The sequence below is a fragment of the Mixophyes fleayi genome, chromosome 4 (genome assembly GCF_038048845.1).
Source record: "Mixophyes fleayi isolate aMixFle1 chromosome 4, aMixFle1.hap1, whole genome shotgun sequence".
In the NCBI taxonomy this organism is placed as follows: domain Eukaryota; kingdom Metazoa; phylum Chordata; class Amphibia; order Anura; family Limnodynastidae; genus Mixophyes; species Mixophyes fleayi.
In genome coordinates this window covers 93,928,823-93,956,189 of record NC_134405.1, presented here as the reverse complement: position 1 = coordinate 93,956,189, position 27,367 = coordinate 93,928,823, and the positions used below count along the sequence as shown (strand labels likewise).

Here is a 27,367-nt window from a genome sequence, read left to right as displayed (position 1 = left end):
TATCGGCGTTTTTGTCTTCGTGATAAGGTACCCAACCCAATGTGCCAGGTTTACGTCAGGAGTAACAAGTGTGTATAATTACACCCCATGATAGTGGAGAGAAAGTTTAGAGATGTGACTGAGTATATGTGAAAGTCACATTACCTTATTCATCCATAATCTAATAATGTCATTAAGTGTCATATACACAAGAAAACTGTTTCGGGACTGTTACTAACAAATGTGAAAATCGCATGTTCCTTATAAAATTCCAACACATACACAAATACAATTTCAATTCAATAGTTTTCCACACTAAAAATTAAAGGGTCATCTTCTTTCCTACCACAGTCCAAACTGAAGTATCAGTTAAGTAATGTGATTCAACATATCAACATAACTTGATTCAACATATCAGCCACACTAATGAAGTACTATCAGCTAGACTGGTAAATCTAGCCAATCACAAGTGGCTGCTGATCATCATTGTAAATTGTGGCACCCTATAATATATATATGTGTATCTAAACATTACAATGCAATAGCTTTAATATGGCACGCACATTGGTAAATTGTAAATAGAACTAAAAAACAGATTTTTCTGTAGAATACCGACAAAAAATAACCTATTCTTTGTAGAAACTATTTTCTACATTAATGTTACTGATTAATGTTTACCTGTAATTTTGTAAGAGAATTAAAAAAAACCAAACAAAAAAAAAAACCATGCAATTTTCAAGGACATAGAAGAATAATAGAAGAAACAAGCGAGGCTTGCACTACACAAAAGGTGAGCTCAAACATTTTCTGCCATTTTATTAGAGGCATTTTAAAAAACAACAACAGAAGGCGTATTGACAAAATATTTTTCTCCGGAGCCATCACTAACCATTTCACTGTGGTGTCTCAAGCCTGTAAAAACAACAACAACAACACGACGACGTTGTACAGCTCATCTGGACGAACCCTATGGAGGGAATGACAGTTTCTTATATTCAGAATGTCTGGCTGGAAACTCCGCAGGGTATGCTTCATCTTTCCCACAGCAAGCTTGTTTACAATCTGCGAGCTTTGCGTGGACGGCAGCCATTGTGTGGGATGGGGGTGTTGTCTGTAATGGATATCACATCCAGTCCTCCCATAGTTAACCCCTTGATAGCATGCTGGAAAAAGGGAACACACATATTTGACTAGTTTTATTTTAAGTACGTGCTATCACTCACAATTAAGTTATACTTTGTTCACAGGGTATAAATTAAACAAATTGTGGCGCACATTCTATGTAAGCTCACATGCAAACCATAAACAGAGAGAACGATAACATGGTAAGTAAAACAAAAAAAATATATAAATTAAATATTTGCAATCCACATGCTAAGAACATTAAATTAAATGACTATTCAAATTCTAAAGACTTACACTGGGTTTCTGTCCCTTGGTTTTACAATTGTAGCGAAATAAATCTAAACAGTAATTTACTGTGTAGTTTTTTTTTGGACTAATGCAGGCAAACCAAGGTAATAGATAACCAATAACATTTTATATACCTTTTACCTTTCTCTAATGTTTCTAGCTGTATTGCCGTTAACCTTACCAATGCCTTCTTAAATGCAGAGACAAGACAGAGCTAATGACGTCTAAATGTGGTTATACAACCAGTGCTCTATAGATTAACTGGTGTCTTTAGAGTAAAGATGTACGGAGAATATTCCAATCCACAACACTGATTCATTTCTAGTGGAACAATTTAATTGATCACTGAATGAGATTGGGGACTAGTTGTAACATACATGGGACAGACAATTTTAAATGAGCTAACAATTTTCATTTAAAACTGCACAATCTGACAGCTGCTGAGAAAATCAAAAAGTAGGCAGTGTGGCACACTAGTTGGCATTCCTGATTAACAACTCTGAGGCCATGGGTTATATTCCAATCAGGGCACCCTGTGTGGAGTATATATGTTCCCCACATGTTTGTGTGGGTTTCTTCCCACAGTCCAAACCATACTGGTAGGATAAGAGTGTTTTTGTGTGGTAATGAATTTCGGCTGCAAGCTCCACTGGGGCAGGTAATGTTGTGGAGGATTAAAGATTCAGTGTAATATGTTGGTGCCAAGTAAACATTTTGATGGCCAGTAATGATTGTTTCTAATTATTACTCAATCGTATCTGTGTGGTTTGATCATATTGCATCACTAAATGGTTAATGTGTGGTTAGATACAAGTTTAGTTTTGACTAAATTAAAACATGGAATGTATTCTACAAATCTCCACAACAATCTGACCTAAAGAAGCCACCATTTAATTAATGGGCAGATCCCACATATACAATGAGAAAATAATCCATCCACAATAACATATTACTGTCTGCATATAAGATCTTGGTTGCTTTCACAAACATGGTTAAACATTGGAATGTGGCTGCATGTAGTGCATCCTGGAGAAAACAATACAATTACTCATTGTTTTGGATTATGTTAAGTGCATCACAGAAGACGACTATATCTCCATATATAGGATTGTAATCTAAGGTGTTTTGACAAGAGCGAAGAGGATACATGTACTGTATGAGCAGTTCTCCATAGAGATCAACCAGCTGCAGGTGAGCCTCTGCCTGATCTGACTGGTTTGTACTCTATGGGCTAGATCAGTAGTTCCCAAACTTTTGCAGTTCGCGGCACCCTTAGAGTCTCACCATTTTTTCAAGGCATCCCTCCAAAATAATTATTGAGCAGTCCTGTTTTAGAAGTAGTTGGGTCAAAAAATTGTAATAAGTATTTAGGTCAGGACAGAAATACTTATTTAGTTGTATGCAAAAATGCCCACTCTGCATCCAGACACTCTGCCCTCAGGCACTCTGCCCCCTCTGCATCCAGACACACTGCCCCCTCTGCATCCAGACACACTGCCCTCTCTCACACTGCCCCCTGTCACGCTGTCCCTCCTCCTCTGCCCTCTCTCACAATGTCCCCCTCCTCTGCCCTCTCACACGCTGTCCCCTCCTCTGTCCCGCTGTCACCATCCTCTGTCCCGCTGTCACCATCCTCTGTCCCGCTGTCACCATCCTCTGCTCTCCTCCTCTGTCCCGCTGTCACCCTCCTCTGTCCCGCTGTCACCAGCCTCTGCCCCGCTGTCACCAGCCTCTGCCCCGCTGTCACCAGCCTCTGCTCTCCTCCTCTGTCCCCATCCTCTGTCCCACTGTCACCATCCTCTGCTCTCCTCCTCTGTCCCGCTGTCACCATCCTCTGCCCCGCTCCTCTGTCCTGCTGTCACCATTCTCTGCTCTCCTCCTCTGTCCCGCTGTCACCATCCTCTGCTCTCCTCCTCTGTCCCCATCCTCTGTCACCATCCTCTGCTCTCCTCCTCTGTCCCGCTGTCACCATCCTCTGCTCTCCTCCTCTGTCCCGCTGTCACCATCCTCTGCTCTCCTCCTCTGTCCCGCTGTCACCATCCTCTGCTCTCCTCCTCTGTCCCGCTGTCACCATCCTCTGCTCTCCTCCTCTGTCCCGCTGTCACCATCCTCTGCTCTCCTCCTCTGTCCCGCTGTCACCATCCTCTGCTCTCCTCCTCTGTCCCGCTGTCACCATCCTCTGCTCTCCTCCTCTGTCCCGCTGTCACCATCCTGTCCCGCTGTCACCATCCTCTGTCCCGCTGTCACCATCCTCTGTCCCCCTCCGCTGTCCCCATCCTCTGCTCTCCTCCTCTGTCACCATCCTCTGCTCTCCTCCTCTGTCACCATCCTCTGCTCTCCTCCTCTGTCCTGCTGTCACCATCCTCTGCTCTCCTCCTCTGTCCCGCTGTCACCATCCTCTGCTCTCCTCCTCTGTCCCGCTGTCACCATCCTCTGCTCTCCTCCTCTGTCCCGCTGTCACCATCCTCTGCTCTCCTCCTCTGTCCCGCTGTCACCATCCTCTGCTCTCCTCCTCTGTCCCGCTGTCACCATCCTCTGCTCTTCTCCGTCCCGCTGTCACCATCCTCTGCTCTCCTCCTCTGTCCCGCTGTCACCATCCTCTGCTCTCCTCCTCCTCTGCCACGATCCCTCTCACTCTGCCCCGTGCCAGTCATAAAAAAAAACAAAAAAAACACAGAAACTTACCAATCCGTCGGGCACCGGGACCCAGCAGCCTCCTCTCTCCCGCAGCTTGTTACCGATGTCGATATTCAGTGACAGCTGCGGGAGAGAGGAGGCTGCTGGGTCCCAGCGCCTGACGGATTGGTAAGTTTCTGTGTTTTTTTTTATGACTGGCCCGCGGCACCCCAGTGACAGCAACGCGGCACCCCTGGGAGCCGCGGCGCACAGTTTGGGAACCGCCGGGCTAGATTCATTAAGGAAAGTAAGGCATATAATTGAGTACGTTTTCTCCTGGACAAAACCATGTTACAATGCAAGGGGTGCAAATTAGTTTATTATTTTGCACATAAAAGTTAAAATACTGTCTGTTTTTCATGTAGCGCACAAATACTTGATAGCTTTATTTGTACACTGAAATTTAAATTGAACTAGGACATGCCCTATTCCCAATTATACATCTGTCCCTACATTTTAAATTTACCTTCCCCTCCAATGCAACATGGTTTTGCCCAGGTGAAAAGGTACTCCTTTTTTATGCTTTGCTCTCCTTAATGACTCGGATATACTGTACAGTGTACACGTAGGGCCTGAGTACTGTACCTATTGTAGTTTCTTCAATATCCCTGGTACAACAAATCCATATTTATATTTCCATCTACATAGTTGGAGTCATGGAAACACTGTAGCACTATTATGCTTTAACATGTTGTGTACCCCTATGACCTCACTCCACAAAGCACACAGCTCATCATACTTAATATGTATTGTAATATGAATAAACCAATACATACTTCATATGTATTGGTTTATCCATATTACAATACCACAACTACAAAACTGTGAGCTGCAATGGAACGAACATTTAAAATGATCAAATAAAAAACACTTTTCCCATAAGATTGTGTTTTCTTATTTCTACTCTCCCTCGCTATATCTCAATTAACTGCATAGGCAGGTGTCTACTTGAGATATACAGCTTACTGCCCCTCTGTCCGCAGAACTCCTGCTCCTGACATTAATTGTACAGCAGATATTAGGCTTTCCTCTACCTTGCTCTTCACCAACTTTGAGTATTCTGGTGTGTGCGAGAAGAAGGGGGTCTATTTTCACACAGCTCATGTCTCTCTCAGCAGGAGTTATACAGAAGAGATAGAAAATAAATCAGCTACAGTGAGAAGACAGATAGCAGGTGGGAATCAGCAAAATTGAAAAAAACAAAAATACAAAAAAAATTATATATATCTCCTCTGCATTACCTTTGGCAATATATTTAGTCAAGTACATCCTAGATGAAATGGGCTCTATGCACTAATCTACATAGAGACCCTTAGTCTCCCTATTGTTCCATTTCTGTAGCATGATGGAACCATATGGAATCATTTTCTCTCATGTACAACACTGCTCTGTTCCAAAATGGAGCGACAGTCACCTTTGATGCAGCACAGGAGAGGGAGCGGCGTAACACACACCACACGATAATGATAGATCTCTTTGCCATTCTTGTGTATTGTAGATCTGCCCTCTCTCCATCCGTAAATTGACAGATCAGGCAAATAAGAAGGGAAGAGTTGAAATGTGTCACTCTTTCCCCCATATCTGACTTAGAACATTAGCTCTATGTACTGTTTTAACAGTTTGTTAAACAAATCCCTGTCTCCAGGTCATCTAGAAATGTGCATTAGGGAGAGGAGCATGAGCCCCCCCCCCCCCTTCCCACACCATTCTGCTTTAAAAATACACTATTTAAAACAGGGAATGTAAAAAGGTAAGAAGGCCAAATAGTGCCAAAGACTTCCCCAATCTGGGCAGTTGCTATACTCAATTAAAATCAATTAAATTATTGGTGTGTTTTTTTTTGGACAAATGGGTCAAGTTCTACCTTGCTTACTAAAATTATATTGTAGTTCCCCTCTTCCTCCGTCGGGTGTCCGATGATTTCCTAGCTGTTCAATAAATGTTTCAAATGCTTGGGGAGTACTTGCCCTGAAAAGCTGTGTGTGCAGGCAGACATTAGCACAAGTTCAGTTTACAATCAAATACCCCTAACTACAGGCACACATATGCTATCAGCGTCAATTTAACCATGAGTACAATCAACCCAACAGTAGCGGGTCGAACGTACAAAATCTACATCGGTTCCTGTTTGAAATACAAACTTAAGGCTTCAATACATAAATTGACGTTGGATTTTAGTAATTTTTTTTTTCTCTAAAAGTTGTCAGGATAACCTATTTGGTGCATCCTTGACTGAAGATTAATTTTTTTTATTTTTTTTTATTTCAGCCACCTAACATTCTTCATCCTCAAAACTTGTACACATATATGGCTGATAGACACAGTGAGCAAGCTTAGATATTGTAATAGGTATACTTAAAAAGTTGTCCGCAAACAAAGAAAAACATTCAGCTGAAGTTTTTGTACTTAAAAAAAAGAAAAAAAAAAAAAAAAAGGAGTTGTACAACCACATATTTCCTAAACCGCACTTTGTACTACAATATGTTCCCTGTGTGCCTGAAACAAACTCACCAATCTTCCGGATCCCAAGCCTTTCACAATAACCCTCACATGTGAAACGCCTTTATTAACAGCTTTCTGCAAGGAAAAAATACACAAAGATTGAAAAAGATAAGTAATCGAATGCGACAAAAGTCTCCTAACTAAATTAACATTTGCAGAATCTCTACAGGCTCTCTCTCTTGGTGCCTCCATTACAATTTGCCAGGCTCTCTGTATACATTAAAATAAATACACACCAGACAAAAACAGAACATCACACAAACAAGGGCAGAAAGTGAGTAACAATTTGTCCATGCGTACCGAGGAAACACCCATACTGATCTGCCCAGCAATAAATAATTATATAACAAAGACTGAGTGGCAAGCAGGGAGAAAATTGGTAAGGGAAAATCGTGGCTTATGAATTAAGCCGCAGGGGTAGCAGCTTGAATAAATGGAACAGCCAGCTACTAATCTATAAGCAAAAATGCTTTTTTACAGAACACCTACTGACCATCAAGTTGAAAGGTGCATTGTTTTTAAATGGCCTAGGAGTCTTGAAGAGGGCCTTACATTTTTAAATATAGATGCACTTTGTCTGTGCTTGGATGTATACATTTTGTATTCCTCGCAGGTTATAAACCTCATCTTTTGTTTCTATGCTCACACCCACATCTTTTCAAATAAACCAGTCTGGGGTTTTACTGTAATGTAATGCACATTTCTTTGAGGAAGTGAATGGCGGTCAGATTTGGTTAGTGTGTAGAAACATGAACACCTGCTGTAGCCTAGACAACTTCGTAGACAGACTAGATGTCAGCTCCCGTGGAGATAAAAGACAATAGAAGGTATTAGCAAGCAGAACTGTCAGGCAGTTCAAATTTCAACACTTTCTAAAAGCAAAGACATGGGAGAAATGGACAAGCCATTTTCAGCAAGCGATGGAGCTCTGATAACCCAGTCATTTTCATTGTGACAAAGGGAGCCAGCATTAACCATAGCATTGTGTCTAGATTCATATAGATCCATCAAGCTATAGTAGCCAGCAACCTCTTCATCTTAGTGGCCCCATCCATCAGCTGGACCTTTCTCACATCTCTCCTCCAACTTTCTACCCATCGTTCAATTTTTATTTTTACTTACAATATTCAAATTTTACTAATTTCTGCTGTTTTGTTATGTTGAAATGACAAGTACGTTTTTGAAAAGCATTCCTTAGTTAACAGTGTCAGGACAGCAGATAATGCATCTAAAATGGTCATTACAAGATCTAGAACACAGGTCTGCTGCAGTGATCTGGTCACCATTTACATTTTCTTATTTTCTTATTCAACAGTGCATCCTAGTTTACCTATATGAGCTAAAGTCTTTCAGTGTTCTATTTCAAAAAAATAAAATGGTTTTATATCCTAATCTGTTAGCTCTGCCTCAGTGCTAGTGGTACTGTCCACAAATTAGAGGAAAGGGACAGAATGAGCAGGTATTGCAGCTGGTTAAATAGGAGTACAGCTTCTGCCATAGGGTACAAAATATTAAGGTAATTACACAAAAAAAAAAAAAAAAGTGATTATGTACTAAAAGCAAAGGTGAAATTTTTTCAATGTCCCCGGCAATCCAAAAAAGTAAGTACGCCCTCTGTTAAATCTGTGTTTTTATATGAGGATATAATTGTCCATCTAGTCCTCACCAAGTCCTACCATCTGATGAATCTAATCTCATGAGACAAATAAACGATAACAGATTTCACTCATTATAAAGTCAACATAAGAAACACAAGCCAACAAGGACCATGTGTGAAAAGTAAGTACACCCTACAGCTTCCATAGAGATGACAATTTGAGCCAGGTGCTGCTAATGAAGTGTACTTCATTATTTGATCATCAGGCTATAAATAAATTATATATATATATATATATATATATATATATATATATATATATATATATATATATATATATATATATATATATATATAAAGAATCTTTGGCTGCTCAGTCAGATTTGTCTTAATGCCATGCCGAGGAGAAAAGACGACATCTGCAACGATCCCAGAGACACAATTCTTTCTGCTGATCAGATTGAAAAGGGTTATAGAGCTATTTCTGACAAACTATTCTACAGTGAGAAAGAATATTTACAAATGGGGAACACTGGAGACTATTGCCAATCTGCCCAATAGTGGGTAACTCTCCCCAGAAAATTCAATTAAACATCAGACCGTATGATGCTTTGACAAACTACAAAGAACCTCAAGTGATCTTCATTCTGTCTTAAGTCATGAACTTTAACGGGTTATCAGAACAAGAATGGACTTCATGGAAGATAAGCCAGAAGAAAGCCTTTCTCTCTTCAAAAAATAAATTGCAATACTGCTAAAGTTTGCAAAAGTTGCAACTGAACAAAATATCTTCTGTACAGACAAAACGAAGTGGAGTGGTTTGGTATTTATACATGCCTATGTTTGGTGAAAACCAAAACCAGCACATCACCCACAATAACATCATATCAACCATCAAGCACTATGGTGGAGAGGGTCAGGTTGAGGTTAATTTTCCTGCCAAGACCTGGACACCTCTCCACCACTGACTCCACCATGAAGTCCTCTTTATACCAAATTATTCTAGAGGAAAATGTGAGACCATCTGTCTGTACTATCACATTGCAACCAAGCTGCATTTGTCAATGATCCCAAATTCTCCAGCAAGTCTATAACATAGTAGCCTTGTAAGGAGAGGTGGGACAAAATCCCTCAAATACAATTTAAGGAGGGAATTCAATTGGCCACGGCCGCAGGATTTTTACAGGAATCCCCACTGATTTTTCCTCACATCCCATAGAGGTGAGAGGTAAAAAATGCACAGCCTTGATGTTCTGAGGGATATCACGGCTATTTGAATTCCCCCCTAAGAGTCTGAAAATCTCATGAGAAAACAATTACAAGTTATTGCTGGTAAAGATGCTTCTACAAGCTATGGAATCATGGGGTGTTCTAAAAAAAAAAAAAATTCACACATGGTTCATTTTTGTTAAATAATAATGACAATACAATGTGTTATGTGATAAATCGCAGGACTTGGTGGTGATTGTTAATAATGTCTTGATATCTAAAAACAAATTTGAATGAAGATGTACTTTGTACACTTCCCTGTAGAGAGAATGGAGACGGCTTACATTTGGTAACAGTGAAATAAATGGTTTTTCCTTTGTTTTAAATGTATGGGGTTATGGAGAATGTATCACTAATTACAAATGCTCATACATTTTACTGACCATTCACATGTAAATAATGATATATTTAATTAGGTTTAACACTACACATCCCAGTGCTAATTGGAGCACAAAATATAAAATTTAAAAAAAAAAATGAAACCCACTGAAATATTGAAAACTTTGAGGCTGTATCATGGGTAGCATGAAATAATAATTTCAGTAACACTGATCATAGAGGTCATAAAGGCCTTTTATGTAATGGCACACAAAAAACTCTGATGGGTTTATCATTTTACAGGCTTGTCCTAATTAGTTTTATTTTGTGAAGTGAAACATTGTGACCTGCCCGTGCTGCTAATCACGCTGGGAAATCTCGGGAGGAAGAAAGAAAATAGAATCTACAAACTACTACGATGCTATATATGTCAATCTTGGGTGGGGGCTGCCACCTAGTGGAAGCTGCAGGCACTGTATTGTTTGTCAACACAACAGAATGAAAGCATAAATGTGTAGAATCCCAAATTTCTACCTTTGGTGTACTTCTCCCTTCCATCCACCCCAAATACCATATCCAATTAATTAATTCAGCACTAGAAGCACCGATTAAACAGTACCAATGCTAAACACTCATATTCTACTAGCCAAAAGGATAAGTGGAAGGTTATCAAGGTGGATATCCTTTTGCATTGATGAAGTGAACCACTCATTATCACAAATCCATGTCCTCATACATTCATGTTGTTACTTACTGTTGCTGCAGAGATCCCAGCTGTCTGAGCTGCCACAGAAGAGGTTTTCTTGGCATTTCTGAAACCCTCTGTACCACAGGACGTGCGTGCTATAAACTTGTTATCAAAGTTTGTCACCTGGATGTGTGTGCTGCAATATACATACATAAACCCCATGACATACTTGGAAGTGTTATAAAACATTTGCATTACAATTGTAAGTATCCACAATGACATCACAAACATTCCTCTTCTGTGCATCCTTACATGTATCCTTGGTTGCGTTACTATAATCATCCCTTGATACTTCCTATTTGCAAGTCGTGTGTATAGATGGCGCCTAAAGATTACTGTAATTTCATTTGATTCCTGGACACCATCACTTGTTACATAGCGTATATATTCAACACCATGGGCCCGATCTCACCCCCCTCCGCTCTATACTCAATGCAGCTGCAAGACTCATCTTCCTTGCACGCCGCTCCTCCTCTGCCTACCTTGCCTTACACTGGCTCCCCTTCCCCTACAGAATCCTTTTCAAACTCCTCACCACCACTTACAAGGCTCTCTCCCAGTCTACTGCCCCCTATATCTCTAACCTCCTCCCCATTCACACTCCTGCCCGCTCCCTGCGTTCGGCCAATGACCGTCGCCGCTCCTCCACTGTGATCACCTCTTCCTACTCCAGAATCCAAGACTTGTCCCGTGCAGCCCCCTCCACTGGAACAACCTCCATTGCTCCATCCGTCTCTCTTAATCTGTGTCCCTTCAAACGGGCACTTAAAGCTCACCTGTTCCTCAAAGCCCACCGACCATCCACTTAAATCCCTCAACTCCTCCGCTCGTTCTCCCCGCTCTCCTCCTGGCCCCCTTTTTCTGTCCCCTTGTTTCAACTGGATCCCCTTTGTGTCTATTTTTGTTTACCCTCCCTTAGGTTGTAAGCTCGTATGAGCAGGGCCCTCTTCCCTCCTGTCTCCACACCTGTTCTACTGCTCCATCTTTACTGCATTAGCCTGCCTGGAGTTTCTAAAGTATTGGTATTTTTTGTTTATTGTTCTGTACTGTTTCACCCTGTATAGCCTACTGTTTGTACGGTGTACAGTGCTGCGGAAATCTTGTGTTGCCTAACAAATAAAGGATAATAATAACCCAGATGGACTCTTCTTTTAAGAAGCAACGATTCATACGGATGTTGTTATCAGCACGTATCTTTACACCAGGCCTACAGGACCCATAATAGGTCCGCCTCCCAAAAGGAGATGTGACCAAGCCTAACCAGGCCTCATTTGCAGGAGGGAATGCTACATATGCATGCCCCTATTGTACTTCTATTTGCCAACCCCCGAAGTGCAAATAACTTAATATCCAGCAACATTTCATTGCACATGCACACATTGGCAAGCAGATATTTGTGGCCTGCAGTTGGACTAATGTAACCCAACGTGGTAGTGCATCTTCTGCTTGGAAGTGGTTATTGAAACCCAGGGATGCCACTTTGACAATACCGGGAATTCCATTGGACGGGGGTATTAGCTGAACAGAGATGAGCCAATCAACCTATCCCCTGCCTCCATTACTACATCACTGATACTATTTCTAACTTGCACATCATCCAGTATTAGTTTATTATGACTGGGAAGGTGAGCAGAGTGCTGATGGCAGAATACTACGAGCAGGTTGTACACATCAATGGTGGCATATCTTTCAGAATGCTAATAGTATCTACCTGAGGACACAGTGCTTCTACTAGATAAAGGGCGATATTTTTCTTCTTTAACCACTTGCAGATCTTTTATGGAGGCTTGATATACTGTATATACATCTATATGAGTGAACTATTAATAGTTTACTAAATCTCTGTATTAAAATAGAAAATCACTCTGCACTGTAGAGAAAGAAGGAGAACAATAAAATAAGTCTGCGGACCTATGTTTTGTTGTACACTTCAATTAAACACTTTAGTTATTCCAACAGGCAGCTCATACTGCGCCACACGCAGAGAGGCAACCAGCTGCCTATTCCTTTCCAGCGTGCTAGTCAGGATTACATAGCAGGACGTGGCAAGGCAGATGTATTACAGACACTTGCAAATCTAACAGTATTGATTGCTGTACATTAGGTACCTTTCACTTAACTGCCACTCGTTGTGTTGGCCAAGATGGATGAAACCCCAGAGCTCAGCGTGAGGCTGATGACATAGATGGCAGCCCTGTGTGTATATGCCTTCTCCTATAATTATGTCAATGTGAGCCAAACATATATATGCATTGCTGGTAGACACATTTTCTGCTTTGTAAAATTTAGAAAATCACAAAAGGCCCTTTAAAAATGTCAAATTATGGCTTCCATATGCCCCCTCTTTTTCCATGGAGTTTTTCCTTCTTTTTAAATATGAAACAATTTGTGTTATGTAATGTGTGTGTGTGTGTGTGTGTGTGTGTGTCTAGACTGTAAGCCCCAATGGGGCAGGGACTGATGTGAGTGAGTACGTGAAAATTATTATAGTTTACAATGGGTCTTTTTTTTTCTCATGACTTATTTACTAGATACACTGCTTTTTCGAGCTAGCTTCATTCTGTGCCATGTACTTATATTAGGCACGGTTTATTTATTTCACCCTACAATGTGACACAAAGTTGTTCTCTGGATATAGTTTCAATAAATAACAGAGCACCTCATTAATGTCCTTAAGCAGAGTGTAAGTAAAAGCACTTTAAGACTTTAGTAAGCTGGTATGTGCAAACCAAGGAAATTAAAATCTTCTGAAGGTGAAAAAACTTTCTATTATTAGCACCTTTTTGTTGAGTTATATATTTTTTTTCTAAGCATCAATCAATATATTGGTTTTACACGAGGCTTTATTTCATCCTGCGCATGTAGCCGGATTCTAATGTTTTAGTTTTGCAGGCAGTGTTGATCCAAACTCTTTCCCGGGTACACGTCACATTATAAAACAAACAAACATCACCGGACGGGAGGTAGCCTGCAGCCAGAAAAGCACATGCTGACCTCTCCTGCTAAGTGCTGGAGGAGTAGAGCATCATGTAGGGAGCAGCCAACAACACAATCAGCTCAGAGGGGCAGCAAATGCATTTCTGCTTTCAGCTCCTTTTTGCATGCAGGGAAAATAGTGGCTGCTTTTACATATATCACAAACATACTGGTCAGCTTTATTATACTGCAAATTAGAGTTGAGCTAGGAAGAACCCCCTTCCAAAAATCTAACTCTTCCGCACATTTTAAATTTGCTCCACTCTCCTCTGCAGAGCATGTCAGCTAGTATTAGTCTACAGTTTTTCCAACACACTAAAGGAGTCCCTGTATGTCTGGCCACACACTTAGCAAAACAACAGGATCGCTCCTGTCAAGTACAGTCAGAGGATAACCACACACCGGCTGGTAGCCGTCATCTGTGACACTCATTTACAAACATGCCTGATAACAATCTGAACACATCACTATTGTTTTGGGGCCAGCAAGTAAATCCATTATTAGACATTTATGTATAGCAAAGACTGTGTCTTGTGGAGCTGAATAATATACATGAAATAACAGTCACTCTCTAACACCTGTGTAACAATAGCACACTAGAGGGCATGAAATATATATAAATATTTTCCGTTTTTCTGATTTGACAGATTTTAAATTGGACACAGACTGTAATAAAATCAGCACACTGTCCAGGGTGTAAATCTCTAATATTGACCGTCAGCAAATAAGGTATGGGTGAGTACTTCGTGGACCTTATTGCTATGCTAGTTGGGGGCAGGTTTGGAAAAACAAACATAAAATAAAATGTTGAATTGACACAGAAAAAAATATGAATGCAAGTCTTAGAACGTTTGTCGTTATATGGGCGTCACACGAGAACGTTCTGTGCAGCAGACTTGCGGTCATTCTTCTGAGGACGTGCCACTGCAGGCACAAATCTGTTTTGAGTGTCGCAAATGCGGTCGATTCCTTGTCACATTTGACATTGGTTGTGGGTGGTGGAGACGCTGAAACAGCATTCTGCACCACAACCTTGGAATCAGTAACCAAGGGAAAGAGAGGATTTACTCACAATTACAGAAATAGAAATATTGTGTTTGTCCACTTTAAAAATTAGTCTCATTGTATAGCTAATGCACAGGCAAAGTCATATACAGCTCTTATTGTAATGTGGTGAAATACCAATGTGATCAACATGTTTTAATTATTTGTGGCGGCATCCAGTTGACTCACTTGTTATATGTGGCTTTTATATGGACTATTGGCACTTCCTCATATTTCTGTCCACCCCACTGTAACGAGCTGGGTTCTTCAGGCATAGGTGGAAACAGGCTGTAAGATGAAGGATGTTTTCAGTTACACAGAAATTGATGAAATGTAGCTTTTGTATGCAAATAGAGAATGTTGGAGATGAATGGCGCAATCAGGTATCTGTCACATATTGTGACAATTCCAATCTTCCGCTCTACCCATGGCACACCTCTGTAGTACCACTATATAGTAGATACGGTTAAGACGGTACAATCAGGGTCCCCTGCCATATTACAAGAGGCACCAGGTTTTGTCGTTTTGGAATAAGAATGGTGCTCCATCTGTACACTTGGTGCCATATCAACCAAAAAATACAAACGCTGAACAAACATATATAGAACCCACATACACACACACATTATAATATATATATATATATATATATATATATATATATATATATATATATATATATATATATATATATTTTACACACACACACTTACCTGGCTTCTGTTGTGTCTTGCTCATGGCTGACGCTGCCTTTAGAGTTTTGAGCTATCTGAGCACTCACACATACAGCTCTGCACCAGGAAGCTTTTAGTGCTCTGCACATAAAAGAAAACGAGCAGTTACTCCAGGATGAAACATCACATTCTCTTCACCCTCCATATAATCATCTCCCACCACCTATTATATGCTCACCCTACACTCTGGAAACCACTGCCCTGTCTAACTAAGGGGATAACATACATTAAAATGTAAAAGATTTCCTGGAAATCTTATGAAATGCCCAAGGTACAATTGTTCCAGTTCCCCTTGTTTATCAGCAGGGCCGGATTAAGGGACTGGAGGCCCCTGGGCTAAGGGGGCCTCCATTCCCCCGTGAGGGCCCCCCTGTGATCAGAGCCGCCCCCCCCCCCGGTGAGCTGAGCCACCACCAAGGCACTTACCTTCTTCTCCTGGCATTGCAGTCCTTCCCCGGTGCGCTGTACGCTCTTTACTGAGGAGATCTCGTGAGAGTGAGACTCACGAGATCTCCTCAGTAAGGAGACTACAGCACACCGGGGAAGGACCGCAGTGAAAGTGCTCGGCAGCACTGATCGCGCCGGGGGCGTCTCCAACCCGACCAATCAATATTGCTGCTGAGCACTTTCAAGGGCCCCCTGTATGCCCGAGGCCCCTGGGCTGTAGCCCAGTTAGCCCTAGGGTTAATCCGGCCCTGTTTATCGGGGGCATGTTGAGAGGTCTGAACGGCATATGGGGGCAGTCTGATGACCATGTGGGGGGGCATGTCGAGAGGTCTGAGGCAAGTAAAGGGCATGTGGGAAGGTTTAATATTATATTGGGCAAAGGGAAATGAAAAATGTGGAGTGGGTGGAGAGATGTTATAAGGGCTCATACTATCTCCAGCTCTTATTAGAGCCTTCAACAATATCTGCTCCTCAACGCACTGCTGGAGAAACTTATGAAAACTACTTAACAACAAAGAGCTGCTGTAATTCACAGTGATAAAACATAATTGGGTATTTTACCAATAGTGTAATGAAAGCAATAATGATTGTTTGCTATGGGCTACATCATATTTGTTCCTGTTCCCCTGGTTTTATAAACAAACCCATTGTCCATATACAGGAACAATATGGAGCAGGGTGTTCATTATCCATAACACTATGGAATTTGTTGCAGCTTTATAAATATAAAAGTTATAATAAAGTAGTTTGTAAAGGATGAACAAACAATATAACATTCAAAGGCAAGTTTAGTTGTATTTTTACACATGGGGTTAAGAGAGCAGGAAATGCATTTAGTTTTAAAGAAAACGTTTTGTTTTTTTTAGGTAACTGATATACTGATACTGGAAGTTCTCCATGCGTTCACCTGCTGCCCTCACTCCTTCCTACTTCACTGTCAGATGTGTTTGTTATAGCTTGTAACACTTGTTCAAAATGCCTGCTAGTGTAATGTTACAGGTTAGATGGATGCCCATGTGTCCCTTGATATGTATCAGGCTGTCTATCACTGTGTTAAACAATCTGGATAAGTCTGGAGTTTTCACAAACTTATTGTTAGTGAAAGCACCAGACCGACTGCTAATTATCCTTTAACCCATCTTGTCCTTCCAATTCCTATACCAGTGCTTTTCATTTATTACAGCTATCAAACTTCAAAGATCCAATAAATAGACAGTGCTGAGAAGGAAATAAGAAAGAACAGAAGTAAAAAGCGCTTATCTGCCTCTTGTGAAGATCAAGTATAGATTTGCATGTATGCTCTGGGGCTTAAAGGTGCCCTTAGTGGGTGATGCCTTGTCACTTGGACTTCTAGTCAACTGCTGGTTGCTGGACGCCCAAGTGTTGTCAGACTGATGATGGCAAGATATTTGCGCACTTAATAAAGCACGTTGTACTGTTTATTATTCCTGCTACTTTATTTATGTGCCCCAGGCTTATTGAGATTTTTTTTTTTAACACATTTGTCTGTAAGGCACATACCTGGACTTAATACAAAGCCATTTTTCCCCGTTTATATTGTTTTGTAATGTTCTTTGTTTTGTCCACTGGGTCCAAAAGTCATCAAAAGCTCCATTTGGGGGGGAGGGGGGGGAGGTAATGGAGAGGCAGAGCTGAAGAATCAAATCATCGAAGGAAGCTTCAGGAGACCTCATGGAAAAAGGACTCACCATAGCCTTGCTGAAAAGTGGGTCGGAAGACCCTTATGTCTATGTAGGTCAGGAGCGAAGTGGTCCCTCCCACACAGCTTTATGGCTGTGTGGATTGGGGTTAAAGCCTGATCACTTCTTGCCACTGGAAATGTAGCACCTCACCCCGGGCAACAAACAAAATATATATTATTAAAAAGTAGACGTGCCTTAAAAATACAGAGAGCTTTCAACAAGAAGGGTATTAAATCTCTCAGAACACAAAGCAAGATTACTCAGAATATAAATTGGATTCCATTTAACCTGTAATGCTTCCCTTTAATACAAGCTTATATGGCATATACAATAAGATGTACTGAACTATGCACATAGGAATGGCTATAAATAATCCATCAAAAGATTATCCCTATTAAAAACTAAGAACATTGCCCGAGAGAAATCTGGAAAACAAATTGATTGGCAATTAGGGAGTGTTGGCTGTGTGAGAGATATACATTTTATGAACTTCTTAAAGTAATGCATTTTGTATAATTACTGATGAAAGAATAGTCTTTTCTCTACGAACTTTGCCTCACATTCTTATCTTTTCTTCAACATGTCTCTTCTCAAGAATGTGCACATCCAGCAAGTTTGGCACCAGGAGCCCACGACCCCCACTTGAGGCCTACGTGACTGTGATAAGACATCTGCTCTACATCATGCCCACAAACTGCTGACATGGACAAGTTGCCTTGAGAAACCTTGCATTCCTTATCTCTCTTTTTCTGTGAAACTATGTATAAATAAAACTACTCTGACTTAGGGCTGGTCAGAACCAGATACATTTTCAGCCTAACATCTGAAGTTGTCTGTTTTCTCTATCGATCGATACCCACAAGGTATAGCAGCTGGAGTTCAGGAGAAAGGACCCGTTTAGGTCATCTCTGACAGTTTCAGTGGGGGCTCGCCGCCGGGATCTCCAATACATCAGACCTCCCGACAACGGGGTTCTCCCTTTCCAGACAGACAGACGTTAATCCAGCTGGTGAGCAAAAAGCTTTATTTTTGCTCTTAGAGCTGTCTCTGTGGAGGGGGAATTATCCCAGCTCGAGGGTACTGCAGTCTGATTGACGGAGATCCCTGAACTCTGGCAACAGATACTATTAAGAGTATCAAGGTACTTGTGTGTAATCTGTCTTGTATTGTTACATGTATTGATATATTGTCTTCTCTATGCCATACACCTGATACATCTATGCACATGAATAACACCACAGAACTCAGTCAGATCACACAGTTGACCCTGCAAATAATCTTGATTGTATACGTGATTGTGTTTTTTTGTTGGATTTTAGTAAAAGTAGTCAGGAACATTCAGAAAGGCAGACCAGCTGCAACCTTGTTGTAAAGCAAGACAGGAACAAATAAAAGTTTTCTCATTCAAAATATATTGGACCATAAGGTAATCCCAGTGTGGGAAATAAAGGGTCCAAGACAGGAGAGAAATCCGAAAAGTACGGGGATCTAGACCCCATAAAGTATATGCGAAAGCATAAAGGCAAGGATTTCATAAAAGGGATGAGAAAACTGTTCAAAGCTGCAGGGGTGTCTGAGAACGGTACATTAAAAGTTCCATTTTTGAAACAACTAATTAAAGACAATGAGAAAGCACTGAAAGAAAAAGGTTATTTTGACAGATGTGTTGCATGGTGTAAAATGTCAGAAGAATTAGAGAATGACAATGATTGCTGTGATATGTTACAGTTAACAAATTTAAGTGACACTGATGAAATAGAAAATGTATCACAAGCTAAATGATATAATGACTAAAACAATGAATCAAGTAGGTTGTGTACTAAAAATGTATGTTTAAATGCTGCGCAGCTGAAGAGTGAGATGTGCCCCTCCCTTATTCTGTGTAAAAGATTTCAGTGTGTTGAGATAAGAAGCACTCTGTTTTTTTTTTTTGTTTTTTTTTTGTTATCTGACAATGTATGTAACATTGATAAAATGGTTCTTCCAAGTATGTTTCTATTTTTCAATAGGAAAATATGTCCTGAGTGCTGATTAATATTAGCATGTTGAAGCTAATGTGTATTTAATCTAATGCTGGGACTTGTAGTTCCACAGCAGTAGGCTGGAAGATAGCAGTTAATTTTTCTTTCTCTGTATGTGAGTTTTATCTCCTTCTTACTGTGTGTGAGGGAGATCCGTGTTTGTCTGTCTTGACCGTTTTACAAGAGACATGTTTCAAGGTTGAAAAAGCTGTACAGTTGTAAATGTAATGTTTTTGAAGAGATGCAAAAGAAGTTTTAAAGTCTTTGGTCCGTCACAAGACTGTAAATAATGTACATTATCACTATTACTGGTTTCAGAACAAAGTTGGCTGGGGTCCAACAAGCCGTTTCTATATTTGAACAAGGGAGTGATCTTTACATGGAGAGATATTACAAGCTGTTTTTATCTGTGTAAAATGGCGCTGATAAATGTTCTCAGAAATCAGGAGGGTTTGTTATGCCCATAAAGAATTGTTACGAGATAAAATGTTGTCTGTGAGCGAGAATTGTGAATATATATTTGTACTGTAAACATGGAAATCACAGAATCTGGAAATTTGTGTGAATATTTGGTTTACAAAGAGATGATGAGAAAGGAGTGGCTTTGAACACTCGCCCAGGTCTCGTCACTTTGAAATTCCCTGTTTGTGAGATTAGGGACTGCCTCTTTGAGGAAATCAGTTTTTCATTGCATGGAACGCATAGCGTCACAGTTAAGCTACAAAGAGAAACTTTTAAGCAAGTGTCGTATTAGCAGCTGTTCAACGTGAATTAATAACAGTTACTGTAATTACTAGTGAATAAATGTTAATCTTTATGCAAAGGTTTTTTTCTTCACAGATCTCCAGAAAAAAAGACCATTTAGGCAATCCAGATTGCATTGATCCAACTTACAATGAATAGAAGTTGCAATATGTTTTGGTCAACAGCTGAACAAAAAGCAGCTTTTGAGCTAATCAAAGATTTAATCACAAGCGCCCCAGCCCTTGGGCTCCCCAACTATGAGCTTCCCTTTAATTTGTTCTGCCATGAACAAAAAGGATATGCCCATGGGGTGTTAACGCAGGACCATGGGGGCAAACAAAGACCACTAGCATACTACTCCCAGAAGCTAGATTCTGTCATAATAGGAGCCCCAACATGTATAAAAGCAGTAGCAGCAGCCGCTTTATTGCTACAAAAAGTTGCAGACATAGTGCTGGATCACCCTCTCACCATTCAGGTACCACACTCAGTCATGGAAATACTGAATCAAGCCAGAACAAAACATATCTCAGTGGCTAGATTAACTAAATATGAAGTAGCACTACTGACACCCTCAAACGTTACACTAAAAAGATGCACAGTTTTAAATCCAGCAACATTGTTCCCAAGTTGCATGGATATAAAAGAGGGGAGTAACAGTAGAGATACTACAGACACAGACAGTAACACTATAGATACCGCAGACAGTATAGAAAGTGATGCTGAAGACACAGACAATATAGAGAGTGTTGAGACTGTGACAAAGCAGGAAACACAACTAAAAAATTTTCTCTGTGATCATGACTGTCTAGCCTTAATGGATCTGGAAACTAAACCTCCCGGGGATGTTAAAGAGACATCTTTTAGCAACCCTGATTTACTCCTGTTTGTAGATGGGTCTAGGTACTATGAGGAGGGCTCTCCCAAAACAGGTTATGCAGTTACAACAGAAACAGACATTGTACTCCAGCAACCCCTCCCACCAAGTCAATCTGCACAACAAGCTGAATTAGAAGCACTTATAAGTGCATGTCAGTATGCAGAAGGGAGAACAGCTAACATTTACACTGACTCCAGATATGCCTTTGGGGTTGCACATGACTATCAAAGTATTTGGAAGAACAGACACTTTATGGCCTCTAACGGTAAACCCATTAAAAATGCAGAAATCATTTTGAGGTTGTTTGCTGCATTAGAACTGCCCAAGGAAGTGGCAGTCATAAAGCTAAAAGCACACACCAGAGAGCAGACTATGGAAGTAAGAGGAAACAGACTAGCAGACCAGGCTGCAAGAGCTGCAGCAGACTTACCGCTAGTACAACACTATTTAGTGTCCACAACACCCCCCACCCTCCCTATAGATCTGGAAATGCTAAAAATCCTACAAAAGCAAGCAGCAGTATCTGAAAGAGAGGAGTGGAAAAAAGAGGGGGGCGGAACACATAGAGGGCATATGGGCCACAACAGACAGACACTGTCTCCCTAGAGTCCTTTTTCCTACACTGGCTGCTCTAGTGCATGGGCCTTCCCATGTCTCAAAAGACGCAATAATTAACTCGGTATTCAGACACTGGATCGCGCCAGGCTTCAGCACAGCTGCCAGTAATCTGGTAAAGGCCTGCGCCATCTGTAACACACACAACCCTGGTCACACAGTAACAGTACCTCCCAGGGTGACACTGGCTGCAATGCCTTCCCCTCGCCCTATACTCAGTCAGGACAACACCTAATAAAAAACACAGGCTGAGCCCCTATGAAATACTGTTTGGGGGGCCGCCAAAGACAGGGTGTTATTTTCCACAATCTTTAGTGAAACACCAAGGTGAACTGACTAGTTATGTGAAAGAACTACAGAAGTCCCTCACTAACATACATTCTTGAGTTTTCTCTTCAATCCCAGATCCAGAGGATTGCACTGGAACACATGCCCTGGTGCCAGGAGATTACGTCTTCGTAAAAAGACACGTGAGGAGGTCTCTGGAACCACGATTTGAGGGGCCATATCAAGTTCTGTTGACTACACCCACTTCTGTGAAACTTGAAGGAAAGGATCCTTGGATCCACGCCAGCCACTGCAAAAAGGCTACGGTGACCCAGGAAAAACCATGAAGGGGAGTAAGGTCCTTTAAAATATTGTTTCAATAAGGGAATAGAATCCAATAGGGCTATAAATGAGTCAATATGGACCCCATATGGCCAAATACGCATTAGTTACCAAAATAAGAGTTTCCCTTTAGGGTCCGTCCCTAAATCACGCTGTCAAGTTATGGTGAATTTCACCCAACCTTATTTATCACACTGTAATTCTGAATGCAACCAAACAGTGAAGATGAAACCCGGAAAAGGTACTATTTTTTCAAAGAGCCAGGAGTGTATAAAATGTCAATATGATAGATATAATCTCACCTGGAACGGCACACTGCCTGCCTTTGACAATGACAGAGCAGAAAATGACACTTCATGTCACTTAGGACAACAGGTATTTACATATTGCCTGTTTTATGATATCCCCTACCTTTTACCAGATGATGTTTATTATGTGTGTGGACGCAATGCCTACAGGTGGCTCCCCCCAAATTCAATAGGGGTATGCTACTTGGCCAGATTGGTTCCTGAATTCTATGTCATGACCCATGATGACCTCAAAGGAGTATTCAGGAATAAAAAGGACCATAGGCTTGAGAAAAGGGAAATTAAGACAATAGATACTGAACATATCCCTCTCATAGCAAAGTCCAAAGGGCACAATGTGGGTATTGGATTTGGTAACATCATTTCAATAGGGACATGGCGGTACATGGCAAACTATAATATGATATTAAAGGTTGCAGGACTTTTAGATAACATAACAGAAATTTATGACAAATCCTTTAGGTATGTTGGAAAGGAACTGCAGGCGATGAAAACCCAGTTAATACAACATCAACTTGTATTAGACTACATCAAGCTCAGTCAGGAGGGTACTGTTTGACCCTAGAAACAGAATACGGAATACATTGTTGTAACTTTGTAACAAATGACACTGATAATCCAGAAGAAGTAATAGACAGGTACATGACAGAAGCCAAAGAAATGAAGGAGAAATTCTGGAAAGAGAATTTTGACCCTGATACGGTTAATGATGGCTGGTGGACATCAGCCTTCTCATGGTTAAATCCTAGCAATTGGGGCAAAGGTATTTTCGCATGGATTTCAGGCATTTTAATATGGATAGCTAAGATATTCGCTTTATTGTTGTTGCTATATGTCATTTTTAAACTAAGCTTATGTTTTTTCCAATGCTGTTTGAAAAGGTGCAAAAATGATCTCACGCTGAATAAAAAGTCTTTTAAAAGACATGTAAAGCCCAAACCGGTATCAGAGGTTTATCTTGTCCTCTCTGAGCTTTAAGGCTCTTTTGTACTCTCCCCCCCTCAGTCTTTCCCATTTTCTTTTTTTATTATTTTTAAGAATTAGGTGTACATGAACCATAGACCTGATTGAATGTATCTTTACCATCCTCTAAGGGCCTATTAGAGGTTCCATTGAATTGAATGAAGTAGGTCGGGTGCAGGAGTGCTTCATGCACACCAAAAGGATAGGCAGGGTAATTATAAAAATGATAAAAAGAGGGGTTTATGTGAGAGATATACATTTTATGAACTTCTTAAAGTAATGCATTTTGTATAATTACTGATGAAAGAATAGTCTTTTCTCTACGAACTTTGCCTCACATTCTTATCTTTTCTTCAACATGTCTCTTCTCAAGAATGTGCACATCCAGCAAGTTTGGCACCAGGAGCCCACGACCCCCACTTGAGGCCTACGTGACTGTGATAAGACATCTGCTCTACATCATGCCCACAAACTGCTGACATGGACAAGTTGCCTTGAGAAACCTTGCATTCCTTATCTCTCTTTTTCTGTGAAACTATGTATAAATAAAACTACTCTGACTTAGGGCTGGTCAGAACCAGATACATTTTCAGCCTAACATCTGAAGTTGTCTGTTTTCTCTATCGATCGATACCCACAAGGTATAGCAGCTGGAGTTCAGGAGAAAGGACCCGTTTAGGTCATCTCTGACAGCTGCTACAAATGAAGCAATCTTTATTGCAATATGTAACTCACCAATTTACACCAGTTATGTAGTTCTCCCACTTTTTCCACTAAAGTTAATTGGATTTAGTTGCAACATGTTTATGGCTCTCACGTGCCCCCGTTTTCCTTGAACAGCTCCCTTCTAATTCTACTTGGAATCTGTAGCTTGCACGTTATGCAGAATCCTAAATCTTACAGTATTTCAATGCTATTAGAATTACGCGTTTAACATGAATTTTAAACGAACGTTCATAAGATGTACTATGTAGTATTTCTTTCCTGGGTCACCCTGTATCTGTCCTGCATATACCGGGTTTCCCTATGGTTGTGAGGTCAGTCTGGCAGTGAATCAGAATGAGTTTCACTATAACTCGCTTCCAGCCTGTCGAAGTACTTCTGCAGTTTAGTCTTGTGAACGGCACCAATTCAATTCTAATAGTAGTCCCGTAGGATGTTAGGGTAGTAAAGCATCAACGGTTTTTGCTCGCATCTCATGTGGAAGTAGAAGCAAAAGTCAGCAATAGTTAAGATACCATAATACCCAGAAATACAGGCGCATATCATGCACAAAGAGGTTACAATCAGGCTACAATGGGACTTCACTCAGAACTGAATTCCCCCCCCTAAGTCCTAGTGCCTTGTGGGACAAGGGGAGTAATTTGCAGGGGAATGTGCTGTAAAGTAATGTGTTACTACAAAGTGTGAGGAAGGATAGAGGGGATCTTACTACAGAACGTGAAAGGGAGGAGGGGGGGGGAATGACTCCATACAGGAAGAGGGGAAAAATTAGTTAATACAGGGGTGTGACTGGATCGCTTATAAATAACTTATGTTATGGTATAAATGTATTTAAAGGAAATAGCGCAGGGCGCTTATTTATACAATTGTCAATGCACTTATTTTTGATATTGTGTATATTTTGATATAGAAAATCTTACATTTCTGAGACATGGGGGAGAAAATTTGTTTTTTCTATTTTAACCTTTCTGGAGAAAATGTATTATTTCTTAAAGGTATATATCTGATACAATAAGCCTTTGTGGATGAAAGTCTTTTGTGTATTGTGATGTGGGAAAATGGCTTGTTTGGGGTTTGTAATGTTCTGTGGGAATGTGTATTCTGAACTGTCTGAAGAAAGGCCCCATATGTTAATTAGATCTTTTGATGTGTGAAGGTCCAACATTGAAAACAGGACATCACAGCATTTCTAGAAATTCGTAGCAAGTGTAAATATTGTTAGCTTTGCAGTGCATGTAAATCCATGTTTGTGCAAACACATTGCATCCTCATTCTAAAAATAGCCTGTGTCCAAATCATTATAAAAAGCACTGTCTTATACACTGAAATGTATCATTCTGATGTTCCATCTGACCTGATCACCTGGTACCTTCAACAAGTGTGAGAGAAAATAAACATCACTTGCTTCAAAGACCTGCTTGAAAACATCTTCAATATTGCTGTATTCCTGTGACCTACAGATTAGACCCTAAATCTAATCCATCCTTCGGCTGTTTCTGAGGTTGGACCCAGCTCTCCAGTACCACCACTCTGCCGCTACCCAGCAGCTGGCCAGTGTGATAGGCCAGGGGGGATCCATCCACAGCACCCTGATCCATAGTCAGCGGTCGGGGTACCAGCACGGAACGTGGTTCTGGGCGCCATAAAGCAGCCCAGTGGTGGCAGCAGGCTCCTCCCACTGCGGCAGGAGGGGTGTATTCAGAATAACAAAAGGAGACGTTGGCAAAGTAAGCCCAGCCGGTTCCCAGCAACAACAGAGTGGCATAGGCGGTTCATCCTGTCACAAGGTGGCCGTAGTGGGAAGAGGTTTTACCACAGAAGGTAGGAGGGAAGGTGAGCAGGATGTGTTTGTTACTACAGAGGACGAGAGGAAAGGGGTTCAATGTGTTACTACAGAGGATAAGAGGAATCGGGGATGTACAGTATTATTAGAGAGGATGAGGGGGATGTATTACTACAGAGGCTAAACGAGGGGGGGGGGTGAGGTAAATGTGTTTTACAAGCAAGGGGGTACATGAAACATGTTACTATGGGGGCTCATTCCCTATGTGACATGACCACGACATCAGATGGCCACAACCCCTCTGGTGGTGCACCAATGCTTTGCTTTGATGCCCACACTTTTGTCCCTATGGTGACTTTTTAATAACGTTGATAAGTACGGTATAACTGCAGAGGTTCCTCTTATCCTGTTGGAAATTCTATGTATTTCAGAAAGCTTTAAGGTGGCCCCTACAAATGAGTGCTATCTCCCAGTGCGACCAACGGTCCAACAAAAATATAATGCACCCCTGCCCTAAAGTAACAAGACAAACGATAGTAACCAGGGACAGGCCGGGATGGTCCCATAGCGGGCTACCTTAGGCTGGGTCTCGGTTCTACCTGCATATTTTTCCCTTTAACACAAAAATTTCTCAGGCGCTAGGAATAAAAAATTAATAGTATGTGGTGATGGAACGCAGCTCCCTAAAACAGATATCTGAATCTGACAATATAACAGAAAGTATCAAAAACGATAAAGGGGAACTGGATATATAATTTTTCCCTTTAAAATGTTTATAATAGGCTGCTGAGCTGAGTTGGGTCTTGCCCCCTCCCCGGGTAAAATTTACCAGCCTTCCCCTGATAACAGGAAAGTTGCTGCTTTGCAGTTGACATACAAGTGTCAGCCTGCGCTGCCAGCTAGGAAGCATGTTGTCACTTACAACCCCACAGGTTAGCTGCTTCCTCTTACCCCTTCCATACAATCACTTATGCTGCTCACTTCCACTCACCCACATGCTTGCTGCAATATCCCCGGCAGCACCCACGGAACCGCCCGCCTTAGTGCCGGGTTCATCTCCCCGGTACAGAATATACAATTAGAGGCAGAGACAGCAAGGTCACATCGGCCAAACCATCTCAGTATTCGGGGAGGGGAGCACTGGCAGTTCATAAATGGCAGTTACAGAACGGCGCTGATATACACTAGACAACTCAACTGACACTTCCAAACGTGACAGTTACAATTGACATAATCCATAGTTAATCATTTTTTAAAATGATTATTTTTTAAGATATTGAGAAAAATGTAACCCACCCCGCAGTAATATAGCCCA

At 41.1% G+C, this 27,367-nt stretch overlaps 1 protein-coding gene and 1 long non-coding RNA gene across 2 annotated transcripts; one reads left to right on the top strand and one right to left on the bottom strand.

The window, feature by feature from the left end:
* Positions 1-780: 780 nt before the first annotated feature.
* On the bottom strand, positions 781-27,150 carry MRPS11 (mitochondrial ribosomal protein S11). Its single transcript, XM_075207756.1, has 6 exons — positions 27,044-27,150; positions 15,236-15,337; positions 14,712-14,810; positions 10,509-10,638; positions 6,580-6,645; positions 781-1,142 (listed from the first exon to the last, which is right to left on the bottom strand). The coding sequence occupies exons 1-6, from the start codon at positions 27,106-27,108 to the stop codon at positions 1,035-1,037; spliced, it is 570 nt and encodes a 189-aa protein (XP_075063857.1). The 5' UTR covers positions 27,109-27,150; the 3' UTR covers positions 781-1,034.
* LOC142151761 (uncharacterized) lies at positions 18,426-24,146 on the top strand. Its single transcript, XR_012691244.1, has 2 exons — positions 18,426-18,547; positions 22,072-24,146. It is a non-coding gene; the product is annotated as an uncharacterized LOC142151761 (long non-coding RNA).
* Positions 27,151-27,367: the final 217 nt, after the last annotated feature.